The sequence below is a fragment of the Magallana gigas genome, chromosome 4, assembly GCF_963853765.1.
Source record: "Magallana gigas chromosome 4, xbMagGiga1.1, whole genome shotgun sequence".
Lineage (NCBI taxonomy): Eukaryota > Metazoa > Mollusca > Bivalvia > Ostreida > Ostreidae > Magallana > Magallana gigas.
This window is the reverse complement of record NC_088856.1, coordinates 16,102,701-16,126,871: the sequence shown is the minus strand read 5'-3', so window position 1 is coordinate 16,126,871 and position 24,171 is coordinate 16,102,701. Positions and strand designations below refer to the sequence as shown.

Here is a 24,171-nt window from a genome sequence, read left to right as displayed (position 1 = left end):
AAATCGACAACCTGAGATGGCTTCAGAAAGTACTGATAATGGTTGCGGAAAACCCGAATCCCGGAAGATTGCCGACGATTTATTGGTTTGCGGAGGGAGCCAAACCAGGGTTGCTGCAGAAATTAACCGGGGTGACTCTAAAAGAATATCAGGAATGGAATTGTATGAAGAGAATGTTTACCCGAAAAGGAAGAGAATGTACTCACATAATTCGGCAGATCGATCAAATGAAAATTGCGGCTTTGGAGTTTGCGTACATGAAACTAAAGAGAAATCTGGACATGCCTCAATGTTTGATTGTAGAGGACGACAGCGAGGACGCTCAGCCCATGGACGAAGAAGCCATTGTCCCGGACGTGGATGTGTTAAAACAAGAAACCCAAGAAACCCAATAAAAAAAGTAAGATTTGATCCTGAATTGAAAATTTACGAAGTTCCTAACGAGGATCGGACGAGCGAATGGATGACCGCTGCAGTAGACCGGATTCGATTTGAACGGCGTATTGAAGAGATGAGCCATCTCCTTGATCCGCTTTTAAGAAAACGCTATGAATTGTATACCTGGTTTTGGCGTACTCCTTACAACGGTTACGAACTTTTTAGTGCTATAACAAGAGGCATAAAATTGCCTGAACTTTTGATTAAGAAATTGAAGTTGATTTAATATGTTTGTGTTCTGAGTTAAATGTGTTTGTATTATTATTTTTGAGTTATGTTGGTATTAATAAAAATTGATTTACCCAAAAAAAATTGTTTTTTTCTATGGTGTATCTTGAGTACAAAAGAGTTAAAACCAATGATATGACGTCACAGCCACAGCGCGTGCTGAAACTGTCGATTTCAAGGTACATGAACTATTGTGAACTCTGATTTCCTAGACAACTGTCATTTAGTTTGTTAAACTCCGCCTTCTTATCGTAAATAGCGGCGTTCTCAATCCCCGCACTTCACTAGTTACCTAGTACTTCCAGCTATGTCATCTTTTGTAGAAGTTGGCGTTTCTTTTCCGAGAATATTTACTCGTCAAGTCCTCGAACTCTGGGATTATCAGTGGAACCCAGCCCAGCAGCGATATGAAAGAGTAAGCTTCCGTGCTTTGCACATGTTTGAGCCGGACGACAACCCACAAGACGATGTCCAGAGTGGGGAGGCTTTCCCCCCTAGACCTGTGATGATTCAGGATTTGCCCCTCCTTGTACAGGAGAGATTGGTTCCTCCGCCAAGACCGCCGCCGCCCAATTTTGGAGCTACTGCAGCCAGTCCCAGACCCGCTATCATCGCTGTTCCAGTGAGCCGACCAGCGGTTCCAGAGTCCCCGGCCAGCCCGGATCCTTCGGGGCCCTACTCGCCAACAGACACCCCCACTAAGAGGATCACACCCTCTCCACCGGCATATTCGCCAGACCGCATGCAGTGTGACCAATCCTACTACGTGGCCAGACAAGACCATCAATTTAGATTGCCGGACTGCCCGTCTGTTCCACCACCCAGACCACCTATGCCAGTTTTAGCAGCAGCTAATCCGGCCCTGCAGCCCGCTCCGGAGTCCCGCCGCGGTCGAGTCATGAGTAGGAGGAGAGCTCCATCCCCACCCAGACCCGTAGGAAGAGGAAGAGGAGGGCCATATGTCAGACCCACCATTCCTTCGGAGGATTCTGTTTTTGGCCGGCCTTCTTTGCCATTTGCGAGAGCTAGAAATCTCTTTGCTGACTTCATACCAAACATCGAGTCGCCTCCCTCTCCTCCGCCAGCCATGGTACGGACATTTCCCGGACCCCCTGGTGTCACCCAGTCGCCTCCCAGGACCCCCTCACCGCCTCTTCCGGAGCTTCCACCATCGAGGGAACCATCGCCAGACATCATGCTGGAACTTTATCAGCACACCCGGCACCCCATTGACTCTCGCAACCACCTGACCATCCTACCCAGCTGGAGCAGAAAAGCGGTGAAAGAAGAGATGGGAGAGTGCGTCATCTGCTACGGGGATGATCGCCATTTGCAGGTGCAGTGCCAGAACTGCAGAACTATGAAAGTTTGCTGTACCTGCGTGGTAGGAGTCTACCAAAGCATTAACTCCTGCCCTGTATGCAGATTCCGGGGAGAATTTTAGAAGAGGCAGCCCAGCAGTCCATTCATCAGGCAGGCTAATTCCATCTAGCCCCAAACGGCCCTTTTCAGGGCCACCCATATTTTTCGAAAAGATGCTATCTAGTACAGTACAATAGAAATAAAACACTTAACACCAGTCACATTTCCCTCATACCCAATCATGTATTCTTACGATTCACTCTCTCCTTTTCAATTGAAACACGAATTTACTATGGTGGTAGCTGGTCCTTCAAAATCGGGGAAAACAGAATTTGTAAAAAACTTAATATTAAATAAACATTGGATCTCCCCTCCCCCAGACAGAATAGTTTGGTGTTATCGAGAATGGCAACCGGCCTATGAAAGTTTAAAAGATCAAGTTAAGTTTATTCGCGATATACCAGAAAACGACGAGGAATTAGTGAGTGATTTTAGTCTTCGTCACCTTTTAATTTTTGATGATATGATGGGAGGGAAAGCCATCGAATCTATTGTCGATTGGTTTACTCGCAAAGCTCATCACCGTAACACCAGTGTGATTTACATTACTCAAAATGTATTTGATCGAGCCGTTCAACACCGGACGATTAGTTTGAATACTCATTACATGGTGTTGTTTAAAAATCCCAGAGACAAATCTCAAATCACGGTTTTGAGTCGACAAATAGATATGCCTAATTTAATGTCGGCTTATTTAGATGCTACTCGCATCCCTCACGGATATCTGTTAGTAGATTTGAGTCCACAGACTCCCGATGAATTGAGATTGAGAAGTCAAATGTTTGAGAATTTAGTGGTGTATATGCCAAGAGAAATATAAATAAAAGGTCACGTACGATTTATATCATTTTGACTTGGAACATCATGGCAGGACAAAAGAAAATTTTGAGACTCCTGAAACTTTTGCAGGGAGAAAAAGATCCAGAAAAGAGACAAGAGATCATCGAGTTAAGTCGTAAGACTTTATTGAAATGGTTTTTGATTGGGGCTAAGAATTTGCTGAAAGGGACTATTCCTATCGATAAGCAAACTCAACGTTTTATCGATAAACATCGAGAAGATTTGAGCGTCATTGCTGATAAACATGTCAATGATGATAATAGATTAAAAGCGATTTTGAAACGAGGAGGTGCTGGATTTTTAGGCGGGGTGATCATTCGTCACTTGTTGAAATGGAATCTGAGTAAAGAGAGAATTGCTAAACCTAGAAAGAGTAAAGCAAAGAGTAAATCAAAGAAGAAAATAACACAGAAATTAAATATAAAAGATTTTGTAAAAACCGCTCCTCTGAGAAAAGACTTACCTGATTGGATTCAGGAGCAAGTAGATTTACATCGACAAGGTCAAACAGGCCAAGCCCCACCTCAACCCCCTAACATGGATAAGATAACTAGAACTCCTGGGGGTAAGATGCAATTGATGGTTAGATTGCCTTATCAGAACCCCACCCCTGGAAGCCCTGCAAGTCTTGTAACCCCTAATGTATCTTATCAAGATGAAGATTTAGATGCTACTCTCCCCTACATGGACGATAAAGCCGTTCAGATAATGGATAGGGCTATGACAGGACCCATAGGAGCTGCTAGAACCAGTGACAATATATTGACGTCTACCCCCACAAGATCTTCCCCGGCCCCCTCATTATTTGATCACATTCTTCCTTTCTCCCCTTTAACGGGACCTGTATCTCCTGAAGTGCCTGCTGCCTCTACCCCTAAGCGCAGACCCTCTCTGAAATTGAAGAAGAAAGCAAAAGATCCTTTTGCGGGGTTAAAAAAACCATGGGAGAAAGTTTATGATCCTCATCCTGTGAATCAAGGGTTGAAAGGTTTAAAATATTTTTGCCCTCACGATGGGGTTGGATTCCGATTGAAAGAAAATTACGATCGTCATATGGCTACTGCTCATCTTCCTTCTATAAGTACCTTTTTCAATAGATAAAAAAATTCCCTATAAAAGACGTTTAAAAAAGAGATTTTTATCAGTTTTTCATCATGGCTTCAGATATGAAGAAGAAAAAGAAGAATACGTCTTGTGAATGCCGGTTGAGACCTCACATGCCTATGTTTCAAGTCTTAGTGTCTCCTGAAACCTCAGGGAAATTAAGAAATGAAGCCTTAAAAAATTGCAGTGGTGATTGCATTCATAAAATTTGTGAGGTTGTTTATAACCTATTAAAAGGTAACATTCCTTTGTCCCCTTCTCAGAAGCAAGAACTCTCTACTAAGAAGCACATCTTGAGAAAACTAGTTAAACCTCAGAGTACTAAAAAAAGAAGACAATTGTTGTTGAAACAAAAAGGAGGGTCTCTTCTTAATTTAGTTTTAAGGAAAATTTTACAAATTGTACCAAAATGAGTCGTAAAATGGTATTGGTTCCCGAGAGTATGTTATTGGAATTAAAAGGTAAATTACCTAAACCTCCCGAATTTTCTGCTGCTATTGGGTTAGGACAACAATTAGATCAGATTGAATCGAGAACAGATTTGACCCCTGAAGAAAAAGCAGCTTTGTATGGGCAACAATTATATCGGTATCAAAATTATTTAGCTCAAGCTCGTATTCAACAAAATCCTCTTGCTTCTGTCGCTGCTGCCGCTGCTGCTACCCGTACCCCTGCTGCTGCTGCTGCTGCCCCTGCTGCCCCCGCTGATGGTGCCCCTGCTGATGGAGCTGCTGCCCCTGATGATGCTATTCCTAAAACCAGGGAAATGGATCAGCAAGTAATCAGAAGTGTTTCTAATAAAATGCAAAGAAAAGCAGGCCTTCTTTTAGATCACCTTAAAAAATCTAATGTCATAAAATGGAACGACGATGGAGAAATTAGTTATCGGGGAGAACCCATTCCTGGTTCTAATATTGTAGATTTAGTTACCAATACAATGAAAACTAAATCTAGTACTAGGTTACCTGCACTGCCAGGTTCTGATGAATTTGCTCAAGCTTTGAAAGAAACCAAAGTCCCTAGAGATTATCTGGTAAATCCTAACGTTATAAAAGCTATGGAAAGACCTGGAAAAATCAGTACCCCTAGAGCCCTTGCTCCCCTAAAAGAATATGATGAGGACGAGGATGATGATACTGGATTTCAAGATGCTTCTAGTTATACTCCTCATGAATCTCCCCTAGAAAGATTGCAAAGAGCTAGAAAAAGGAGTATAAGTCAAGAGTTATCTCCAATACAACCCACCCCTCGCTCGTCCAAAGTAAAAAATCTCTCATGGGACGTCTTAAGAAAATAAAAAAAGAAGAGAAAAAAGAAAAGAATATAGACTCTGTGTTAGAAGATATTTATTATGATCCTAAAACAGGGTATGGCGGAGTACAGTCATTATATCGCCAATTACGGAGCAAAGGCTATTCTATTTCTTTATCTGAAATTAGAAAATGGCTCAAAGAACAAGAAGCTTATACTCTGCATAAACCCATAAAAAGAAAATTCATAAGAGGACAAACGAGAGTGACCGGTATCGACGAACAATGGCAATTAGATTTAGCGGATGTCTCTCAATTAAAAAAAGACAATGACGGCTATACTTTTTTACTGTGTGCTATTGATGTCTTATCTAAATATGCCTGGGTAGTACCCATAAAACAGAAATCGGGGAAAGAAATGATTCGGGGATTAAAGGAAATTATTAAACAAGACGGCAGACAACCTCTTCACATTCAATCAGATCAAGGACGGGAATTTACCAACAAGGAATTATTAAGTGCTTTTAAATCCATTCATTTTTTTACTACCCGAAATGCAGAAACTAAAGCCAGTATCGTAGAACGATTTCAACGTACTCTCAAAGGAAGAATGTGGCGGTATTTCACTCGTCAAAAAACTCGACGTTATGTGGATATTTTACGCGATTTAGTATATGCTTATAATCACAGTTACCATCGAAGTATCAAGAGAGCTCCTGCTGAGGTCAATTCCTCCAATGTGTTAGAAGTGTGGAAAACATTGTATGATAAGAAAATAAGTCTTAAAAAACCTAAGTTTAAAGACGGAGATCGAGTGAGAATCAGTAAAGCTAAACGTACCTTTGAAAAAGGTTATTTACCGAATTGGACTCGAGAGATATTTAAAGTATCTCGTTTAATCCAGGAATCTGTACCTTATAGATATAAGGTAAAAGATTTTAACGGAGAAGAATTAGAAGGCACTTTTTACGAATCTGAATTACAGAAAGTGACTAAAAAAGACGAAGTCTATGAAGTGGATGAAATTTTAGGATATAAAAAGGGACGGGTCGGAAAAAAATCCATTTCTCTTGTCAAAGTGAGTTGGAAGGGATATCCTTCCAGTTTTGATTCATGGATACCCCAATCGGATCTCATTCTTCCAAAATAGAACATTGGAAACTATGCTGTGGAAAAATACCTAGAGCTGAAATTATCTTTTTTGCTCAATTATTGATTTGTATTACTTTAATTATTGCCTCTATTGCAATGTTAGCCTTACACGATACGAATCGAGATTTCTGGATGGTTATTCTTAGCTCGGTCATGGGGTACATTATGCCCAGTCCCAGCCCTCCCAAGTCTAAACATGATCTACCATAACAATAACAACACCTGACACCTGGGGTCCCTTATTGACGTCATTTAACCTTGAAAAAACCCATATAAAGAACACTCTGAACTGTTATCGGCATTCTGACCAAAATGACTCGAAGATATCAATTGAATGTGCCTTCCACTCAAGAACAGACAAGAAGGCTTCTCACAAGGGAGAATGGCTACCTTCCAAGACCGCCTGTTACAAAGATTTTTTAAAGCAGCATGATTTAATGGAAGCCCATGATCAGCCTTATTTGTACAAGAGAGTCGTATTGCCTAAACACTTTCTGGTCTTTGGTAAAACCCAGTATAACCAGTACAAGTACAAAATAAAAGCAGCCTTTTACCGTCAGGAGCCAATGTGGACCATGTACGAATCGAAATGGGGAAACCGACTGGGCAAAACTTTAATGGAATTGAAAAAATTTAGAAGATCTGGATACTCTTATGTGGATTGCTGTGACCCCATCGAGTACCTGTATATGAGAAAACCTTTTCCCCTTGAACATCTTCCTCCCTTTGAACCCGCAGTCCAAAAAGAAGAAGAAAAGAATTTTCCCGAGATTGATGAAAAAGCCGCTCAGAAAATGGAGAGGGTCATGGAAGAGAAAAATGAAGACATGGAGACGAAATGAATTAAAAAAAAACTTTCTCATGTTTAAAAAACTTTTTCTGAATTTGTGTTGTATGTTTGAATTAAAATTTGTTCATATATAAATAAACTTGTAATTTTATTTTTTTATTCATTTTGAATTGATCATGGATGCAGGAGAAGGTTTTTTCATGACTTTACCCAGTGATGGGTCCTATAAAACATTTCCAGAAAATACTGTGGCCGAATTTAAAACGTTATTACCTCAAACCATAGATTTAACGAGTGGTGAATGGGAAGTGGGTCTTACTGAAGTTCAGTATTCCGGTAATGTTGAAAACATTTCAGAAAAGGAATCTTATGTAGATGTAATCTTTGAAAACAAATATGAAAACTTGATAGAGAATCCAGACCAAGGCAAAACTGGGCGATTTAGAGATGAACAATTAACGGCTGTAAATCTGAGAAATATCTTGCCTATGACCGACTGGAAGGACTCTTTTTATAATAATAATTTTAAGAAAAGAGAAGAAAATAAAAAAATCCCACCCGAGGATACGAAAATGACCATTCATAGACTTTTTTTTAAAAGTGGAGAGTATGCTAATGTTGACGAACTGATTAATGAAATCAATCTGGCTCTTCTACGAACGTTTAGAAAACTGTGGATACAGTGTGGTGGCGGTGTTCCACAACAAAGATTGACAAAAGAACAGATATTAAGTTTAAGTGCAGACGAGGCAAGAAAACAATTAGCTAAACAAACAGAAAAAATAGAAGAGAGAATACTATCTAACAATAATCTGCAGTTGTTTCACGACAAGACTTTTGACCGATTAGAGTATCATATCAATGGAAGGAAATTACGTGAAGAATGCCTTTTTGCCATTCGTTTTCCTATCTCCTTAGCTTATAAATTGGGATTTGATGATGCTGCTCTTTTTCTTGAAAGTAACCATGACGTTGGCAAATTTATTGCTTTAGCTACAATGTACAATCAAGCTCAGGGAAAAAAAGATGAAGCGATAGGGTTTGGTCATACCAAATGGATCAACGTGGCTTATCATCCTCGTTACAGCCTTGACTTATCAGTAAACCTGAAACAATTATTCATCTACTGTGACGTCGTAGAACCCCAGATCGTAGGTTCTAATCAATTAAAATTGATGAGAGTAGTCCCCATCTACGCAACTCACCCACCCAATTGGGATAATTACCAAAATGTGTGGGAACCCAGAAGAGTAGAATATTTGAAATTGAGTAAGAAACATTTTGACACGATTGAAATTCAGATCAGAACTCCTTTAGGAACCGTATTTCCTTTTTTAAGTGGAAGAACGGTGGTAAAACTTCATTTTAAAAAAGCCTATTAAACATGGAGCTGTGGATTCTGATTGTTACTCTAACGATATCGACAATTTTGATATTTAGTTGGTGTATTGAATGTATAAGACGATACTGAGAGTATATAAATAGAGAGTTATTTACAATTTGACCTCATTATCAATCAACATGGCCTATAGACATAGACGAAGAAGAAGGGGTCAGAAAGGAGGATTTGTACAATTTATACCAGCTCTAATGAGTGCTCTTGCCCCCACGGTAGCAGGAATGGCACTTTCTAAAATTTCTTCTAGATTACTCCCTCAACGAGGGAGAGGAAGAAGAAGAATAGTAGCAAGAAGATACAGATATAGAAACAGACCCTAATTCAAAATGATATAAAAAGAGAAATCACTAAGTATATTTTTCAGTCTTGATGGATGTTTATAGCGGATTATTACGCCAAAAAGGTCACGGAGGCTTAGGTACTCTCCTTAAATTAGGAGGGTCCGTAGCGGCCAGTGCCTTAGCACCTCTCCTCGGAGATTTTGTAGGAGGTTTGATAAGAAAGAAAAAAAACAAACAAACGGGACGAGGTTTCGTGACTGATGCCCTAAAACAAGGTTTTAACGTCAGTAAAAATGCCTTTATGCGTGGGGTAGGAGTCAGAGATGCCCTAACTCAAGGTCTGAACACCAGTAAAGATACCATTTTACATAATTTAAGAGTCAGGAGTAGTAATAGACTTAAAAATATTGCTGTTCCTTTAGCCGATAGTCTTCTAAGACAAAAGCTTCCCCTTATGGGATCTCCTATCATTGGTTCAGTGCTTAGTAGTAAAGTGATACCAATGATAAAAAATAAGCTAGCCTCAGCTATTGAACGAAAAGTTAATCTCCTAATGCCAAATCAATGGGGTAGTGGGACAAGAAAAAGAAGAAGAAGAAGAAAACAAAGAGGCGAAGGAGTAGTCAGTGACCTAGTCAAAGGAGGAATGAAACAACTCCCTAAATTATTTAAAAAGGGGACTCAAGCCCTAATGAAAAGAGGAATTAAAAAAGGAATAAAAAGAGGAATTCAAAGAGGCGCTAAAAAAATCATTAAAGAAGGAACTAAACAAGCGATACAGACTGCTGCTAAAACAGGCATAGATGTCCTTAAAGGAAAAAATATAAAAGAAGCGAGTGTTGCCCGAGCCATACAAGGCATTCAAAAAGCAGAACAAAATTTAGGGAAAACATTACCAATTCTAGCGAAGGGGGGACCTACTAAAAAAAGAAAAAGAACAATAAAAGTGGGAACAGGTAAAAAAGCAAGACTCATGGATATTTTTGACTGACCAATGCCCCCACCCTATAAAAAGAGAGTCAGACCCCTCACCCTAGACAGTCGAGTAGCTTAATTCAAAAGTCACGCACACACACTTTTTACCCTTCAAAAATGATGCACAGAGAGTCATGTATGTGTGGGATGGACAATTTAGAATTGTTCCAGGTTCCCCCCACCAACATAGCCTTGGAAGAATCGAAATGGATGGAATATTATCCCATTTCCAGTACCCTCGATTCCGATACAGCTCCCATTGAATTCGATATTCAGGGACAGGGAGACGAATACATAGATCTCTCACAGACTTATTTACAAATAGTTTGTAAATTCACCAAAAGCGATGGCGCTGCTTTAACGGGAGCTAATTCCGCTTCCACTCCCGTGAATAACATCATACATTCCTTGTTCTCAGAAATCGATCTCACTCTGAATGGTAAAATCGTTACCCCAGGAACAGATACCTATCCTTACAAAGCCTATTTAGAGAAATTACTTTCTTACAGACCCGAAACCTTAGACTCTCAAATGTTTGCTTGCAGTCTGTGGGAAAAAGACACGGCAGGACATATGGATGATTGTAATGTAGCGGCTGCAGCTCTAGGTAAAAGGGAATATACTGCCGTTAATGACAAAATCACCATAACTCCTGCAAATATAGCACTGTCCTACCCAGCAGATTCTGAAAACGACGGGTTGAGAAAGCGTCGCAATGTCATCGAGAACAGCAAAAAGATTACTTTAATCGATCGTCTGTATCTAGATCTCTTTCAACAGGACAAATTCATTCCCAACGGAGTAGATATTCGTTTGAGATTTAACCGAACGAAATCTGATTTTCACATGATGACTTATGCAGGGAGTTCAGGAAAAATAAAACTTCTGAACGTGTTACTGTGGGTCAGAAAAGTCAGACCTACTGCAGCCGTGTTAAATACTGTCAACCAGAGGTTGAACGTAGAAACGGCCAAGTATCCCCTAAGACGGGTAGACGTTAAAACGTTCACCATTCCTACAGGAACCCAATCCAAAATCAGCGATCATCTGTTTCAAGGGCAAATGCCAAAACGAATCGTTTTGGGCCTGGTAGCTAATGACGCTTTCAATGGCACATCCAACAAAAACCCGTTCAATTTCAAAAACGCCAAAGTCAAAAGATTAGATGTCACCATTAACGGAGAAACCATCAGTACCCGACCCTATGAGCCGGATTTCGAGAACGACTTGTATCTCAGATCCTACTTGAGTCTGTATCAAGGACTGGGAAAATTCGGTGCCGATTGGGCCCCAGGAATTACTTTCGACGAGTATAAAGACGGCTACACCTTGTGGTGTATAGATTTCACCAAAGATCAGGAGGCACAGCTTGACAAGTTTCATCTCATTGAAACAGGAAATTTGAGAATCGAAATTCAATTTGCAGAAAACACGGCAGAAACTCTGAATTGTTTAGTCTACGCTGAATTTGATAACGTGCTAGAAATCAACAAACAAAGAGAAGTCAGCACTGACTTTTAATGGATACCTATCAATTGAAAAAAGTCTTAAAGGCAGATTTAGGATCTTCTTTTGCAAGTGTCTATGCCCTAGATATAATTCCTAAACATTTAAATTTTAAAGAAAAAGCCATGGTCATAAACACAGATCCTCAAGATCAACCGGGAGCTCATTGGGTGTGTTTATATTTAGACGGAGATACGATAGAATATTTCGATTCTTATGGATTTCCCCCCTTGTATAAGGAAATTGAAGAATTTATTGAAAGAAACAGTCATCACATGATATATAATGGAAGGCGTTATCAAGATTTTACAAGTAAAGTGTGCGGGGAATATTGTGTCTATTTTTTACATCATCGTCATAGAAGAGGCCGTAAAGTATTAAAACAATTATTTCCTAAACACTGGACACCAAAACAAACAGATCGTTACGTGAGACGATGGTTCAAAGAAAACTATAAAAAGCCTAAAACGCACAAAGGTCAATGCTGTAAGAGTTACGATCAGACTTGGCAAGAGAGGTCACCCTAGTTCAGCTAGTGAATGAAACACCTGGCTGTGACACGTCACGTAGTCCGGTACCGAGAAACAAACTACTTTCGTTATTGATAGCATATAAAAAGACAGCTCAAATCATTATTCGTCACAATTTGGATGGGGAAGTGCCACAGTAAAGTAAAACGCAACAATAAAATGGAAGAGATAAGAGCTGTGATCGCGTTGCCCTTAGCGGACGGCGGTGTTGGATACCTGGTACCAAAGATCGAATATCCTCCCACAATATTTGAACCGATGGAAGTAGAGAAGATGGAACCAGAGAGACTTTATTTAGAATTGAAAGAAAAAGAGAAAGAAGGAGAGAAGGAAGAAGAGGAGGAGGAGGAGGAGGAAGAAAAGAAAGAAGGAGAAGAAAGAGAGAAAGAAAAAGAGAGAGAAGAAGAAGAAGAAACAGATGAGGAGGAAATAGAAGAAGAAGGAAAAGAGGCGGAGACAGAAATTTTCGTGGTGGAGAAAATGGAGGAGGGAACTGATAAAACCCCCTTAGAAGTGGTCGCATCCGATTTCCAAGAGCTATTAAATGATCTCACTTATGGAGATGACGGTGATTGGGTCGAGATGCAGCTTATGGGAGAAGAAAAAGACACGGACAAAATGGTAGAGAACATGAGTCAAGAGGAGCGTGAGGAAATCGAGGGAGCCAAAGCAGACAAAGTAAGCGGGGTTTACAAAATTTGTACGGATTACGGGAAAGCCAAAGAAGAATTGACTGGATTATGGCTGAACTGCGAAACCTACAGCAATATGGTCAACCATTTGGGAGGAGAGAAAAGAAAAAGAGAAGAGGAAGTAGCCGATCAAGAAAGAAGTAGGAAAAAACTAAGACATGCTAAAAGACAATTACTCTACCAGTCTTACCTGAAAATGAAAATGCTAGGAAACAACGCCGAACTCCTGAAATTGCTCCAAGTCTGCAGAGTGATGGAAAAAATCAAGAATATGTGAAATCCGTGTGAAAAAAATCAATCTGTGTATATATGTGACTAAAAATTATTTTGGATTCTTTATATCATTAATGGTAAATATGTTTTTTTCTCATTACTAAAGTCTTTCAAAAATCATGTAAATATGTTGTATGTTTGTTTGCTGAGTTTCCAATTAAAAAGTTTTTTTGCATTTGAAATTCATTGTTTATTATTTTATCATATAAAGAGGACTCTGGTCCTAAGAAAAAACAAGAGGTGGTATTTTTTCATATATTTTATTTGAACAAACAAGTTTAATAACCAAAAGGAAGAGTCTTAAAATCATCAATGATCTGCCGTTTATCATATACAATTTGATATTTCTTAGTAAAATGTTTGGTCAATAATTCATGTCTCTTGGTTCTCTGGATTTTATGAGGATAAGTGACCGTCACTTCATCCAATTCTTTAAAAATCATTTTCTCTAAAGCCTTCATGGTTACGATTTGAGAAGCTCGATGATTCAAAGTAAGGCCTTTGACTTTTTGCACGCTTTTTCCAGTATCTGTTTCAAACGCATAATTCTTAGGGCCACCAGACATGAATTTGGTAATATGACCTCCCTCCAATTCGTCGGTCCATCCTCCTAAACTATTGACTATAGTAGGATTATACAAGCCTTCTACGTGTTGATAAATAATACTGTCGGTATCGAAATAAAGAACCCGATCTCCTAATTTTTCTAAGGTGTCGTATAAATGTAAACGAGCATGAGCAGTAGTAAAAGCAGCTAACACCACGTTTCCAAAGGGGCAGTCTTCGATGAAATCTTGTTTTTCCAGATAATTAATCAAAATCAGATCGCGTTCGGGTTGTTCTAAGTTGTTTAATAACTCAACTCCTTTGATTTCAAGAGTGCTGTCCTGTAACATTCTCGTCAATTGTTCTTCTTCGTTCAAATATTCGATTTTAGGTAATTGAAGGCGCTGAGCAAATTTTCCCCACAAACAATTCAAAAATAACTTGGCAATAGTTCGTTTCACGGGATTTTTCTCGATTTCTATAGGGTTCAACATCAATTTCTCTCGATCAAATATGTCGCGGATGTAAGCTACCCGTTGTTCCTCGGTCTCGCAATCGGGGGGATATCCAGAGGCTTCCTGTTTGATTTTCAAAAACGTGTCAATGTAACTGCGAAAGAGATCCTGACTTTTTTCTGGAAAATGCCACACCTCGTAAATTTTCTTTAACTGGTATCCGCATTCTAAGGCTTTTTGAAGTTCGCTAGTCACCCAAGTTCCCGTGATACAGCGTTCAGAATCTGTATGCTGACAGCGATACTGAGAATCTTGACAAAGTTTTTGGGCACAAGTACGACATAAGGGAAACAATAATTTTCCTCCGGTACGATAGGGTAAAACGGGATGATAGAGACCCCGAGGGGGTAAAACCTGACATTGAATCAACCCGAAATAATTAGAAATCTCCTCAAAATTCTCCGTGATGATTTCTGGATGACCCATGGGAAAAGGTCTATGTTTCAAAACAAAAGGATATAAAGAACAAACGTCTACATATCTCATGTCTCCCTCGGTACAAAATAAACGCGTGGCATTGGTGCGCCCCCCATACAAAGCTTCCCTAGGATTCAAAGGATCTTGAAAATTTAAATTGCCCACAAACTCTTGCAATTCAAAATTATTTTTCATTTCCAAATCAAAATCGTGTTCCCAAATAGAAACTACTTTATACCCCTGTTCTCTCAAATGATGTTCTCTAATTAAAGTCTGTTCGTACAACGTCCCGTAAGTACAATCGACTCGATGAGGATGATTTTCATTCTCTAAATCAGAATGACATTGAGGGCAGCCGTGCCAGTAACATCCATGAAATTCGTACACGGTATTCGATTCTGGATCGTAACCGTCTACGGTATAGGGCCCTAAATTTATTTCTCCACCATTTTTAGCATGATAAATCACCCGCCCGTCTCGACTCATCCAAGCTAACCATCGACAAGCTTTCATTGAAAATTGTCGGGCTGGGTCGTATCCCAAATTCGGTATGATGGCAATACTGTCTTCCGGCATGAATCCCCTTCGATAGGCTAAATTAGCAGTACTGGCAAAAGTAATGGCTTCTTGAAAAGGATTGACTTGTACCAACCTCTGTATGGTCTTTCTAAATTGAGCGCAACATCGTTGTAAAATGTCTACGTCAGAGATACAGTAATCTAAGAATTCTTTTTGAACAATTTCCCTTCTTGTTGCCGATACCAATCATAAAACGCTTTTCGTCCAGAACAAGTCATGTCGTCAGGATTGTAATAAGAAGCGGGGGGATAGGGACCCACATAATTCTGATTTTGCTCCGTATTAAAAAAATGGGGAAAATATCCTTTCTTCATTTCCTCAAATCCAAAAGCCGAAGGCATTTTTGATAAAGCAAAAGGCAAATAATTATAAGAATCTATAAATTTCAAACCAAGAACTTCCATAGATAAAATCTTAGTTCCGTTCATGATCACCGAGGGAGTTATGCAAGCGGTATGTACCAAATAATTCAAGATAAATTGCCCATCGTATCCCTTGAAATTGTGAGCTATGACAATGGCCCCTTCGTGCAAAAGCTGAGATTGACTTTTTTGAGTAGCGTGAGGCTGGGCCTGAAAAAGCCATTCCATGAATTGTTTCAAAGTATCAGAACCACGAAACAAATGGCGTCGAGGGCCTAAATGTTCACAGTGAGAACAGGTCTGATCTACCTTTAAATGATCACAATGCTGACACACACGATGAGCTACACATAAATTAGGGACGTGAGTTCCATTTTCTTGAGTACATTCAAAATCAAAATAAATGTACATTTGAATTTTTTTCCCTCTCTCTTTCAGAGTAGGTTTGACTTGAACAAAACATTGGTGATCTTTCTCGACCATTTCTCTACAAATCTTACACCATTTTCCGTCCCCACATTTGTGATAAGGGAGTAACTTTTTACTCATCCATTTTTGACAGTGAGAACATCGATCCATTAAACTGCATACAGTAGTTTCACAGTTTACACTGTAAGACTCTAAATGTCTCTGATAACAAATCTTGCTTTTAAAATACCCCTTACAATCAGAACAAACAATGCTACTCCCATCGGAAATACATGGGGTGTCCCCCAAACAAAAAGAACAAAGGTAAGGACATTTGACTCTATGATCTTCAATGTGACTATAACCTACATCGCAATAATCGCAGTAATATTTGTTTTCGGTCAATCCAGGCATAGACAAAATAGTATCGTAGTGTTCATCATCCAACAAAACATTCAAACATTTTCCATTTCCTTTTCCTTTGTAAATAGCCTCTAATTTCAGTCGAGAAGAGACCGTTTTAAATTGAAATATTTTCAATCGATATTCAGGAAGCAATACTTCTTGTAACTTGTTCCATTCCTCGGGACCGCAGGGCAAATTAGCATCACAATGAGCTTTTTTCATCAATTCTAAAGCTTCTTTTTTCTGCTGGGGGGAAAGAATATCATTCCTTTTAATACGATCCCACTGTTTTTTCCAACGGGGCAATTCCAAAAGATCCGAGGGGCGCTGACTGTGTAACCGAGCTACAGCGATAGCTCGAGGGAGACAGAGATGATCACCTACATTTTTAATTTTCAATACAGATCTTTTTCCTTTCTTAAACTTCTCTTTATTAGCATGTAGATGTCTGACTTTTTGACCTCCGCTTCCCTGAGGATATTTGACGTGAAACAATTCAAATTCAGCAGATCCGTCCGTAATAGTAAAATCTTTTTTCGATTGCTGCACTGCCTGAACTTTATTCAAAATAGTAGCTTCGTTCAAATTCTTTGATTGAGTAAATTCATACCAAATCTCAGAATCTAAAGACGGATGGCGCAAATTCAATCTCAAATAATCGTTAGGATTACATTGCATGCGCTCTTTCACTTCTTTCAACATGTCGCTCAATAAACGTTTCACAAAACCGCTATCTGATTTCTGGGGGAAAGGTCGAAAGCTGACCGTATATACATTTTGTTTCACTTTAAATTTGCGAGATTGTCGCCCCCTGTCTAATCTAACGTTGTAAAAGTCAGAAACCACTTTTTTCTTAACAGCTTTTCTGACCGCTTTTTTTTTCTTTAAAAGTTTTAAATTTTCATCGATCAATCGCTTTCTTTTATATCTCAACAAACGAGATTTATTCAACAAAATGCTTTCGTCTACATTCATCTCTCTCGCTTTCAAGGGAAGGATCCAAATGAAAAAAGTATTTAATAATGCTATAGTTATATTCATCAAAACATGTTTACGAACTCATATCAAGGTCGCTAGACAGCTACGTCAGAGTATTTTTTACCATAAACTAGGTCACACAGCTGTCTAGGTCACATAGCTGTTGTTTACGATCAAGGTCGCTAGACAGCTACGTCAGAGTATTTTTTACCATAAACTAGGTCACACAGCTGTCTAGGTCACACAGCTGTTGTTTACGTCGCAGCTACATTGACTCCAGACACGTACACAGAGCTAGCAAGGTCACACAGGTGTTGTTTACCCAGCAGCTGCATTGACTCAAGTCACGTACACGGAGGGTATATAACACAGCATTTCTCTTCAGTTCCTCACACCATTGAATGGAAAGCCTTCAGAACCTTATCGTGGAAAAAATCAGAGAGAAATTCAGCAACATGGCAGAGGAAAAGAAAATCAAAGAAGAACCAAAAGAAGAAGAAATGACTGAGATTGAGCCAGCCAAGAAGTTTGGATTCTCAGCCTCCGAGGAAAAAGAAGAAAAACCAGCATTTCTTCTAAAGCCTCCCAGAAATGAAGGCGGAGAAACTTACTTAGACATACTGAAAAGAGAAAAGCAGGAAGACAAGGAGTTCTACAAAATGATCGTCATCCAAGAAAAAAGAAGACTGGATAAGAACCCTCACTTAGTGACAGGAACCTTTGGACCCGGAACGGGCACAAAATCCCTCTACAGCAAAATACAAGACCTGCTCAAGGATTACTATTACCCAGAAAACGAGTTCAACAGGCTGAAATTGGACGTCATTCTAGCAGAAAAAATAAAGGAAGAGGCTGAAGCAGAACTACAACAGAAAAGAGACGTGGAAATGGAACTGCAGATCACCAAAGAAGAACTACAAAAGGTCATCAAAGAAAATGAAAAAGCCACTAAGAAAATTCATGATTTGAAAGAAGAAGTCGGAGAGCAAGAAAAAGAAATTGAAGAGCAAGAAAAAGAAAATGACGAACAGGATAAAGAAATAGACAAACTGGAAGAAGAAGTCGAAAAACTGAAAGAAAAAATCCACAAACTAGAAAAAGTTCCTCCCCTATACTTCTCCGAGGAAGAGTACAAAAGACTAAAAACCTTCAATTGGATACTAGAAAACGAGCTAGAGAGAGCAGATATGAAAAATACTGCACTGGAAGAAAAACTGACTGAAAAAGAAAACGAACTGCAGGAATTGAAGGACAATCTCCAAGAAAACAGAGAAATAATGAAACGCATGGAATGCGAAATGGAAACTTGGATCGACTTCGATTACGTACAAAAATCAAAGGAAATGGAGAAAAAACTGGCTGAAAAAGAAAAAGAACTCCAACAAAAGAATGACATGATAACTCGCATGGAAGCCGATTTGTTCATTTGGATGGACAACGATGCTAAAAGAATCCAAGATAAAGAAAAAGTCCTGGATAAAAAAATGACAGAAAAAGAAAAAGAGCTCCAAGAATACAAACAACATGTCAAAGAAATGGAAAATATCAACCAGAAAATGAAAGAAGAAGTACAGAAAGCCACTCCCTTATACGATACCTCAGAAGCCGCAACTTTCATCAGAGAAATTCAACAGAAAGCTGATGAACAAATCCAAAAAGCTAAAGAAAAATTGGCCCTCATGGAAGCAGAAGTCGACGCACTCAAGCTAGACAACACAGAAAACGTCAAAATATTCGGAGAAATACTGGACCAAATTCTCCCCCACATCAAGGATATGACAGAAACTTTCAACGAAGCCGAAGAATGGGTGAAAGCAGCAGCCACAGGACAAGAAAGAGAAGCATGGAGCATCTATGTCGAACCCAAAATCGCCACGGAAGAAAAATTCAAAAGTCTCAAGGCACTCTTCACCGAACATTGCAAAAAATTCTGCTTCGTCAGAAACGGAAGAACCCACAATATCAGCGGGGAAATTCAGCTGAAAAAACCACTCAACATCAAAGAACTCAACAAACTCCTGGGACCAAACATCTATCTGAACGGAGGACCGAAGGAACAAGCCACTGAAAAATGGTCCATGGCCGCGAAGTTCAACGAAAATGATTATTTCTCGATCTTCTTCACGGATCAAGCCCTCAAAGGCGGAGAAACATCATGTGAAATCAGCAAATAAACGTGTTCCGAGTGAAACAAATTCGTTTCCGAGTGAAAAAAATTGTTCTTTATTAACATTTTTCTCCTTTAACAATGTATATATGTTCATTTGTTCATTTATTTGCTTTGAATTCAATAAAATTTGACTTGTTCTGTCTATACTGCCTTTGTTTACCTTTATTCAGACGCCATTTTGGATTTGACCTAAATAATATTAGACGCCATTTTGGATTTGACCTCAGTTGACCCCCCTATCTAGGGGCCTTATACTACTCATGTTAAAGTTCAGTTTATATGCATTTCTTCCTCAAATATTTAATAAAATGATGATTTTGTAAATAATCACAAATAATTCTTTATCATTCTTAATTAAATTCTGCTATTCCAATAAAATGGAATCAAATAATTACCCTAAAATAGAGTGGTCAGTTTTATTTTCTGTTACTAAAATTTTCACAAAATTTGTAAAATACACATTGGCCACACTCGAGTACCTCTACGAAATTTTGCAGGCAGATGCATTTATGCAATATCTCTCAGTTTTAAAAGTTTCAAAGAGGTACTCAAGTGTGGCCACATTCAAATTTGGGAAATACTGCAGTAAAATCTACAATTTTAAGCTATTTTTAACGATCATAGTATGTTTGATGATGCGCATGTGCTAAACGGTGGGGCCGAAGTGAAAAAATGTCATATGCATAGAAGCAGAATATTGTGCCCTACATTATAAGTAATTACAATTTGTATTGTTTCAAACTTGAGTTTTGTGAAAAATTTAAGGCACATTTTGATGCTTCGTAGCTCTAGCTCTTTCACTTTTGTTACATGTATTAAACATATGTAATCATATACATTCAGTACTGCCATAACCCACAAAAAATAACTTCACATTTAATTGTTATTAAGACAACAAAATAGTTATATACTAATTTGGCAACAAAATGATATAGAAATCGGATGTTCAAATTATATTTTTTCATAGAGTGGGTCATCGTACCATTTTTTAAAGAACGAATATTGATAACACATACTAACGTCTATCTTTTTCGATTTTTCCAAAAATTGGTACGAAAACCCACTCTATGGTAAAAAGTAAGTTTTCTTCTTTTAATTTTTAAAATTGGTCTTTAAATGGCTAAGTCCAGTTGTTTGCGTAATACTGATAACAATACAATCAGCTATATTATACCCTCTAAACAGGCAAATCGGTAGTGTAGTGGTAAGCGAGGAGTTCTTTGAACAAACGTCACTGTAAAAGCTGGTGTTCGAATCGTACGCGTTTTGAGTTTTTTTGTTTATCTTTTTGTTTACATTGTTAAAATTTAATTGTCTTTTTAAACTTAATAATATACATTGTTAAAATGTATTTTTTCTTTTATTTTCTTAATAATTAAAAATTTGCTAATAATAAAATGAAATTACTTGATATGCGTTTGCTACTACTTTTATAGAATATGAAATGTATGTTATTCTCTTTAAGATTGCACGATTTCATATTGTAAACAGATGGTTGTTGTGCATGCAAGAAACTATTAAATGGCAAGATAAAACGTTCCATCTCTGAATCCTTGAGAGTCTTGTTAACACAACAGGGACATACGCTGGACAAAAGCATGTAATTGTGCTCAAAATGTAGAATACAAGCTAGGTCAAACGTACAGTGTGCGCCTAATGAAAATTCAACGATAAACTAGGCAAGTATTTCACTTCCAATTGTATCGGCAGGAAAATCACATTACAAATGCGTGTTTTGTTGTGAAAGAAAAAGCATAGTAGTTGTATCAGAAGACACATAGACCACTCGGACCAATGACCAACACAAAGTATGACCAGTGACGAATAACAAGTCCCCTTAGGGCGCTTACTTTTTTTTGCAAATTTATACATACCAAAGACCTTTTCTTGCTTGGCAATATTTTGTACAAGTCTAGCCCCCCCCCCCACTTTCAATTTGATTCCGACGCCACTCATTTTTTTTTTTGGGGGGGGGGACTTGTTTTAAATACCTACAAAAGGTGTTCCGAAGCGGAAAAAATCGACTACTACAAATGGTGGAATCGACTCCCCCATACTCTTTGTCGACTCCCCTGCGTTAGGGGTTGTATATGATGACTGAGGTAAATAGTAAAATATTTTTAGAAAGTAATCAACATTTTTGTATTTAAACTCTTTAAATGAGTACGTGATTGTCATTTCAAATTTGCCAGTGTAAAGTATATGTAAATACTATAAAATTTAAGCACAGTTACGCCTTCTTGGACATTTTCATTTGGACAATACTGTCCACCGTTTAAATGCCCAGTTAACTTAACTACGAGGTATGAGAAGGTCGTGGGCATTTGCACCGGCTTATTCCCCCAGATTCTTTAGAGCGGAAGTATAAGTGTTTGGATATTCTCAAAATACCCAAGTACTGGTCGTTTTTCATATCAAATCCTACTTTGATTAATGTTAAAACATGAATTTTTTTTAAGATGTATGTCTTATTTCTCCACCTAGCGTTTATCTATATTAAACGTTAATATTCAGAACAGAGTTATCGTTCGTGTTCAACCACGTGTAGAGTGGTTGAATATATAAACATTGGGTTGCTAAATAAAATCATAGCCAGGTTTGATACTTGTGGTGAGCAATACCATGGTTTTTAAAAAAATAATGGGCGTCTGTTTTGCATAAAAGACATTTTCAAGGAACATTCGGCATAAAATAGTATATAGGCTGTTTCACTATTGATGCTTTTACTAGGTCAGGCGTGTATCGAAAATTAATCCTCAGGGGGATCTCTACTAAGCATGTTAATTGTTGCAACAGCAGACAAAAACTAGTTTGTATTGTCACATTTATTTCTAGAACACATTTTATCCACCAATTAATGAAGATAAAGTTTAAAATCAATAAACCTCTAGAATTTATATTTGACTACAAGTACCTCATTTCTTGTAAACATGAGGCACGATATTTACTGCGAAACTGAAAGGGTAAAATAAAACCACGTGGTCTAAAATCTAAATGACAATAACATTCGCATGGGTGTTCCGGATAGCCAAAAACCCTGAATGAAGGAGAGTCCGACACGTACAAGTTAATCACAGGAAAAGGTTACACAGCGACATGGACACGTACTGATACAGTGTCGCGGATGCACAGACACATAGCCTACCCCCCCCCCCCCCTCCACCAATTTTTGTCAAAGACCCCCCCCCCCCCCCGCGCGCAAGGATTAGGATTTTGAAGATTGTGGGAAATTGCCTTATTGCCCCCTTTTATTCTTTTTTATCTTTTTCTCTTGTCAAGATTGTTTGGGTCTGAGTCTGCCCCCCACTTTCAAAATTGATGCTACGTGCCTGTCAGATACATGTTATATACATGTACGTGGTGATGCAGTGATGTAGTGGAAGGGGTGTGCGCGGGAACGTTTACTTAGAGGACGGGAACGGGGTATAAATAGGAATCACTCATAAAAAGATTGGGATATTAAATTAATTTCTTGACCTTATAGGCTTAATTGTCTACCAGATGACAGTAATTTAGGTCGACACCGGCTTTAAAGAAAACTCTGATATTTCCCCCTTCTTGTAAATGACTTGAAGAGGTACCGTTTTCTTTTATTACTCTGACACACAGCCCTTTGCAAGCAAAAGATGAAATAATTAATGATCGTTGTTTAAAAATGATTTGTGAAACAAAGCAGCAAATATATACATATATCTATTGAAATTCTGAATAAGAAAATATTTATTTTGACAATAGTTTGTTAAATATATTTCAATATGCATTAAGACATTAACAAGAAAATACTATTTGTTAAGCCTTCAAATATTTGTTTTGTTAATGAAAACAAAAGATATAACGGGTTTAACACTTTAAGCCGACCTTATAACAATGGCGAGTATTGGATCAAGGAATACGCCCGTTGTTTTTATTGTGGATTTTTTTCACAATTTACTTGACTTGTGATATATGAACAAGTATTTAAAAAATTATTTAAACAACTTTTAACTTGGAAATTATCATTACTTAGTGTATTGGTACATTTTATATGCTTTACGTTTGTATGACATAAATAAAAGAATTCATGTTCTCATAGTTAGTAGAGCAAGTTTGTAGCTTTATATATTTATAATAGATTGGTTACGACAATTTGTATTTTTTAGAAACTGCTTAAAATTTGAAGAAAAAACATTTGTGCTAATAAAAAATTCATTTTTTCCCAATATGTCTGCCCCGGTGGCTGGGTTACATAGACCTAAGAAAACCATGCATGAAAACTGTCAACTCACTGATTTTATGACCATTTTTTCTAGAATTCAATAACAGAATATTGATCGTTAAAGAGTAAAATTTAAAGGCGTTTGGGCCGATAATACGGCCAGTGATCGTTCAGAACTCAATTGTGAACTATATGGTTTAAAGTTAGCTCATTATTAACTGTGAACTTTCGTCTAAGTCCGTCTGTGCGCGTTGTGTGATCAAAGTGCATTAAAGTTTATCGATCTGCAGCAACAAACCATCACCGATCGGTTGAGTACTATTTGTAAAGTTCATTAATATGATTAGTTCAACATTTTTGTGTTTACGAGGATTGTTAGAAAAGTTCGATTGTGAGCGGACTATTCGCATGATACCAGCAAAACTTTTCAGATTTAAACTTGACGTATTTTCTAAGAAATACATGTATCTTAAGATATGTATGTTTTAAATCCACCATAAAAATATAAAAATATACAGCTTAATCATTTTGATAAGATATGCTTCACGGAGCATGTCAGATTATTTTTTATAATTTGTACGCATTTTTCATTATTAGAAAATGTACCGTTTAAGCGCATAAAAATAAACGATATTTCATATGACATCATAATGATTTATGATGGTCATTTTGTAAAGGTTTCAATTAAATTAAAGAATTTCTGACTATTTTATCGC

General features: G+C 38.1%; 2 protein-coding genes across 2 annotated transcripts; both read left to right on the top strand.

The window, feature by feature from the left end:
• Positions 1-9,996: 9,996 nt before the first annotated feature.
• Positions 9,997-11,400, top strand: LOC136274787 (uncharacterized protein F54H12.2-like). Its single transcript, XM_066082431.1, has one exon. It carries the CDS (start codon positions 9,997-9,999, stop codon positions 11,398-11,400), a length of 1,404 nt encoding a protein of 467 aa, XP_065938503.1.
• Positions 11,401-17,383: 5,983 nt separating this feature from the next.
• LOC117685949 (golgin subfamily A member 6-like protein 22) lies at positions 17,384-19,402 on the top strand. Its single transcript, XM_034460575.2, has one exon. The coding sequence runs from the start codon at positions 17,492-17,494 to the stop codon at positions 19,262-19,264; it is 1,773 nt and encodes a 590-aa protein (XP_034316466.2). The 5' UTR covers positions 17,384-17,491; the 3' UTR covers positions 19,265-19,402.
• Positions 19,403-24,171: the final 4,769 nt, after the last annotated feature.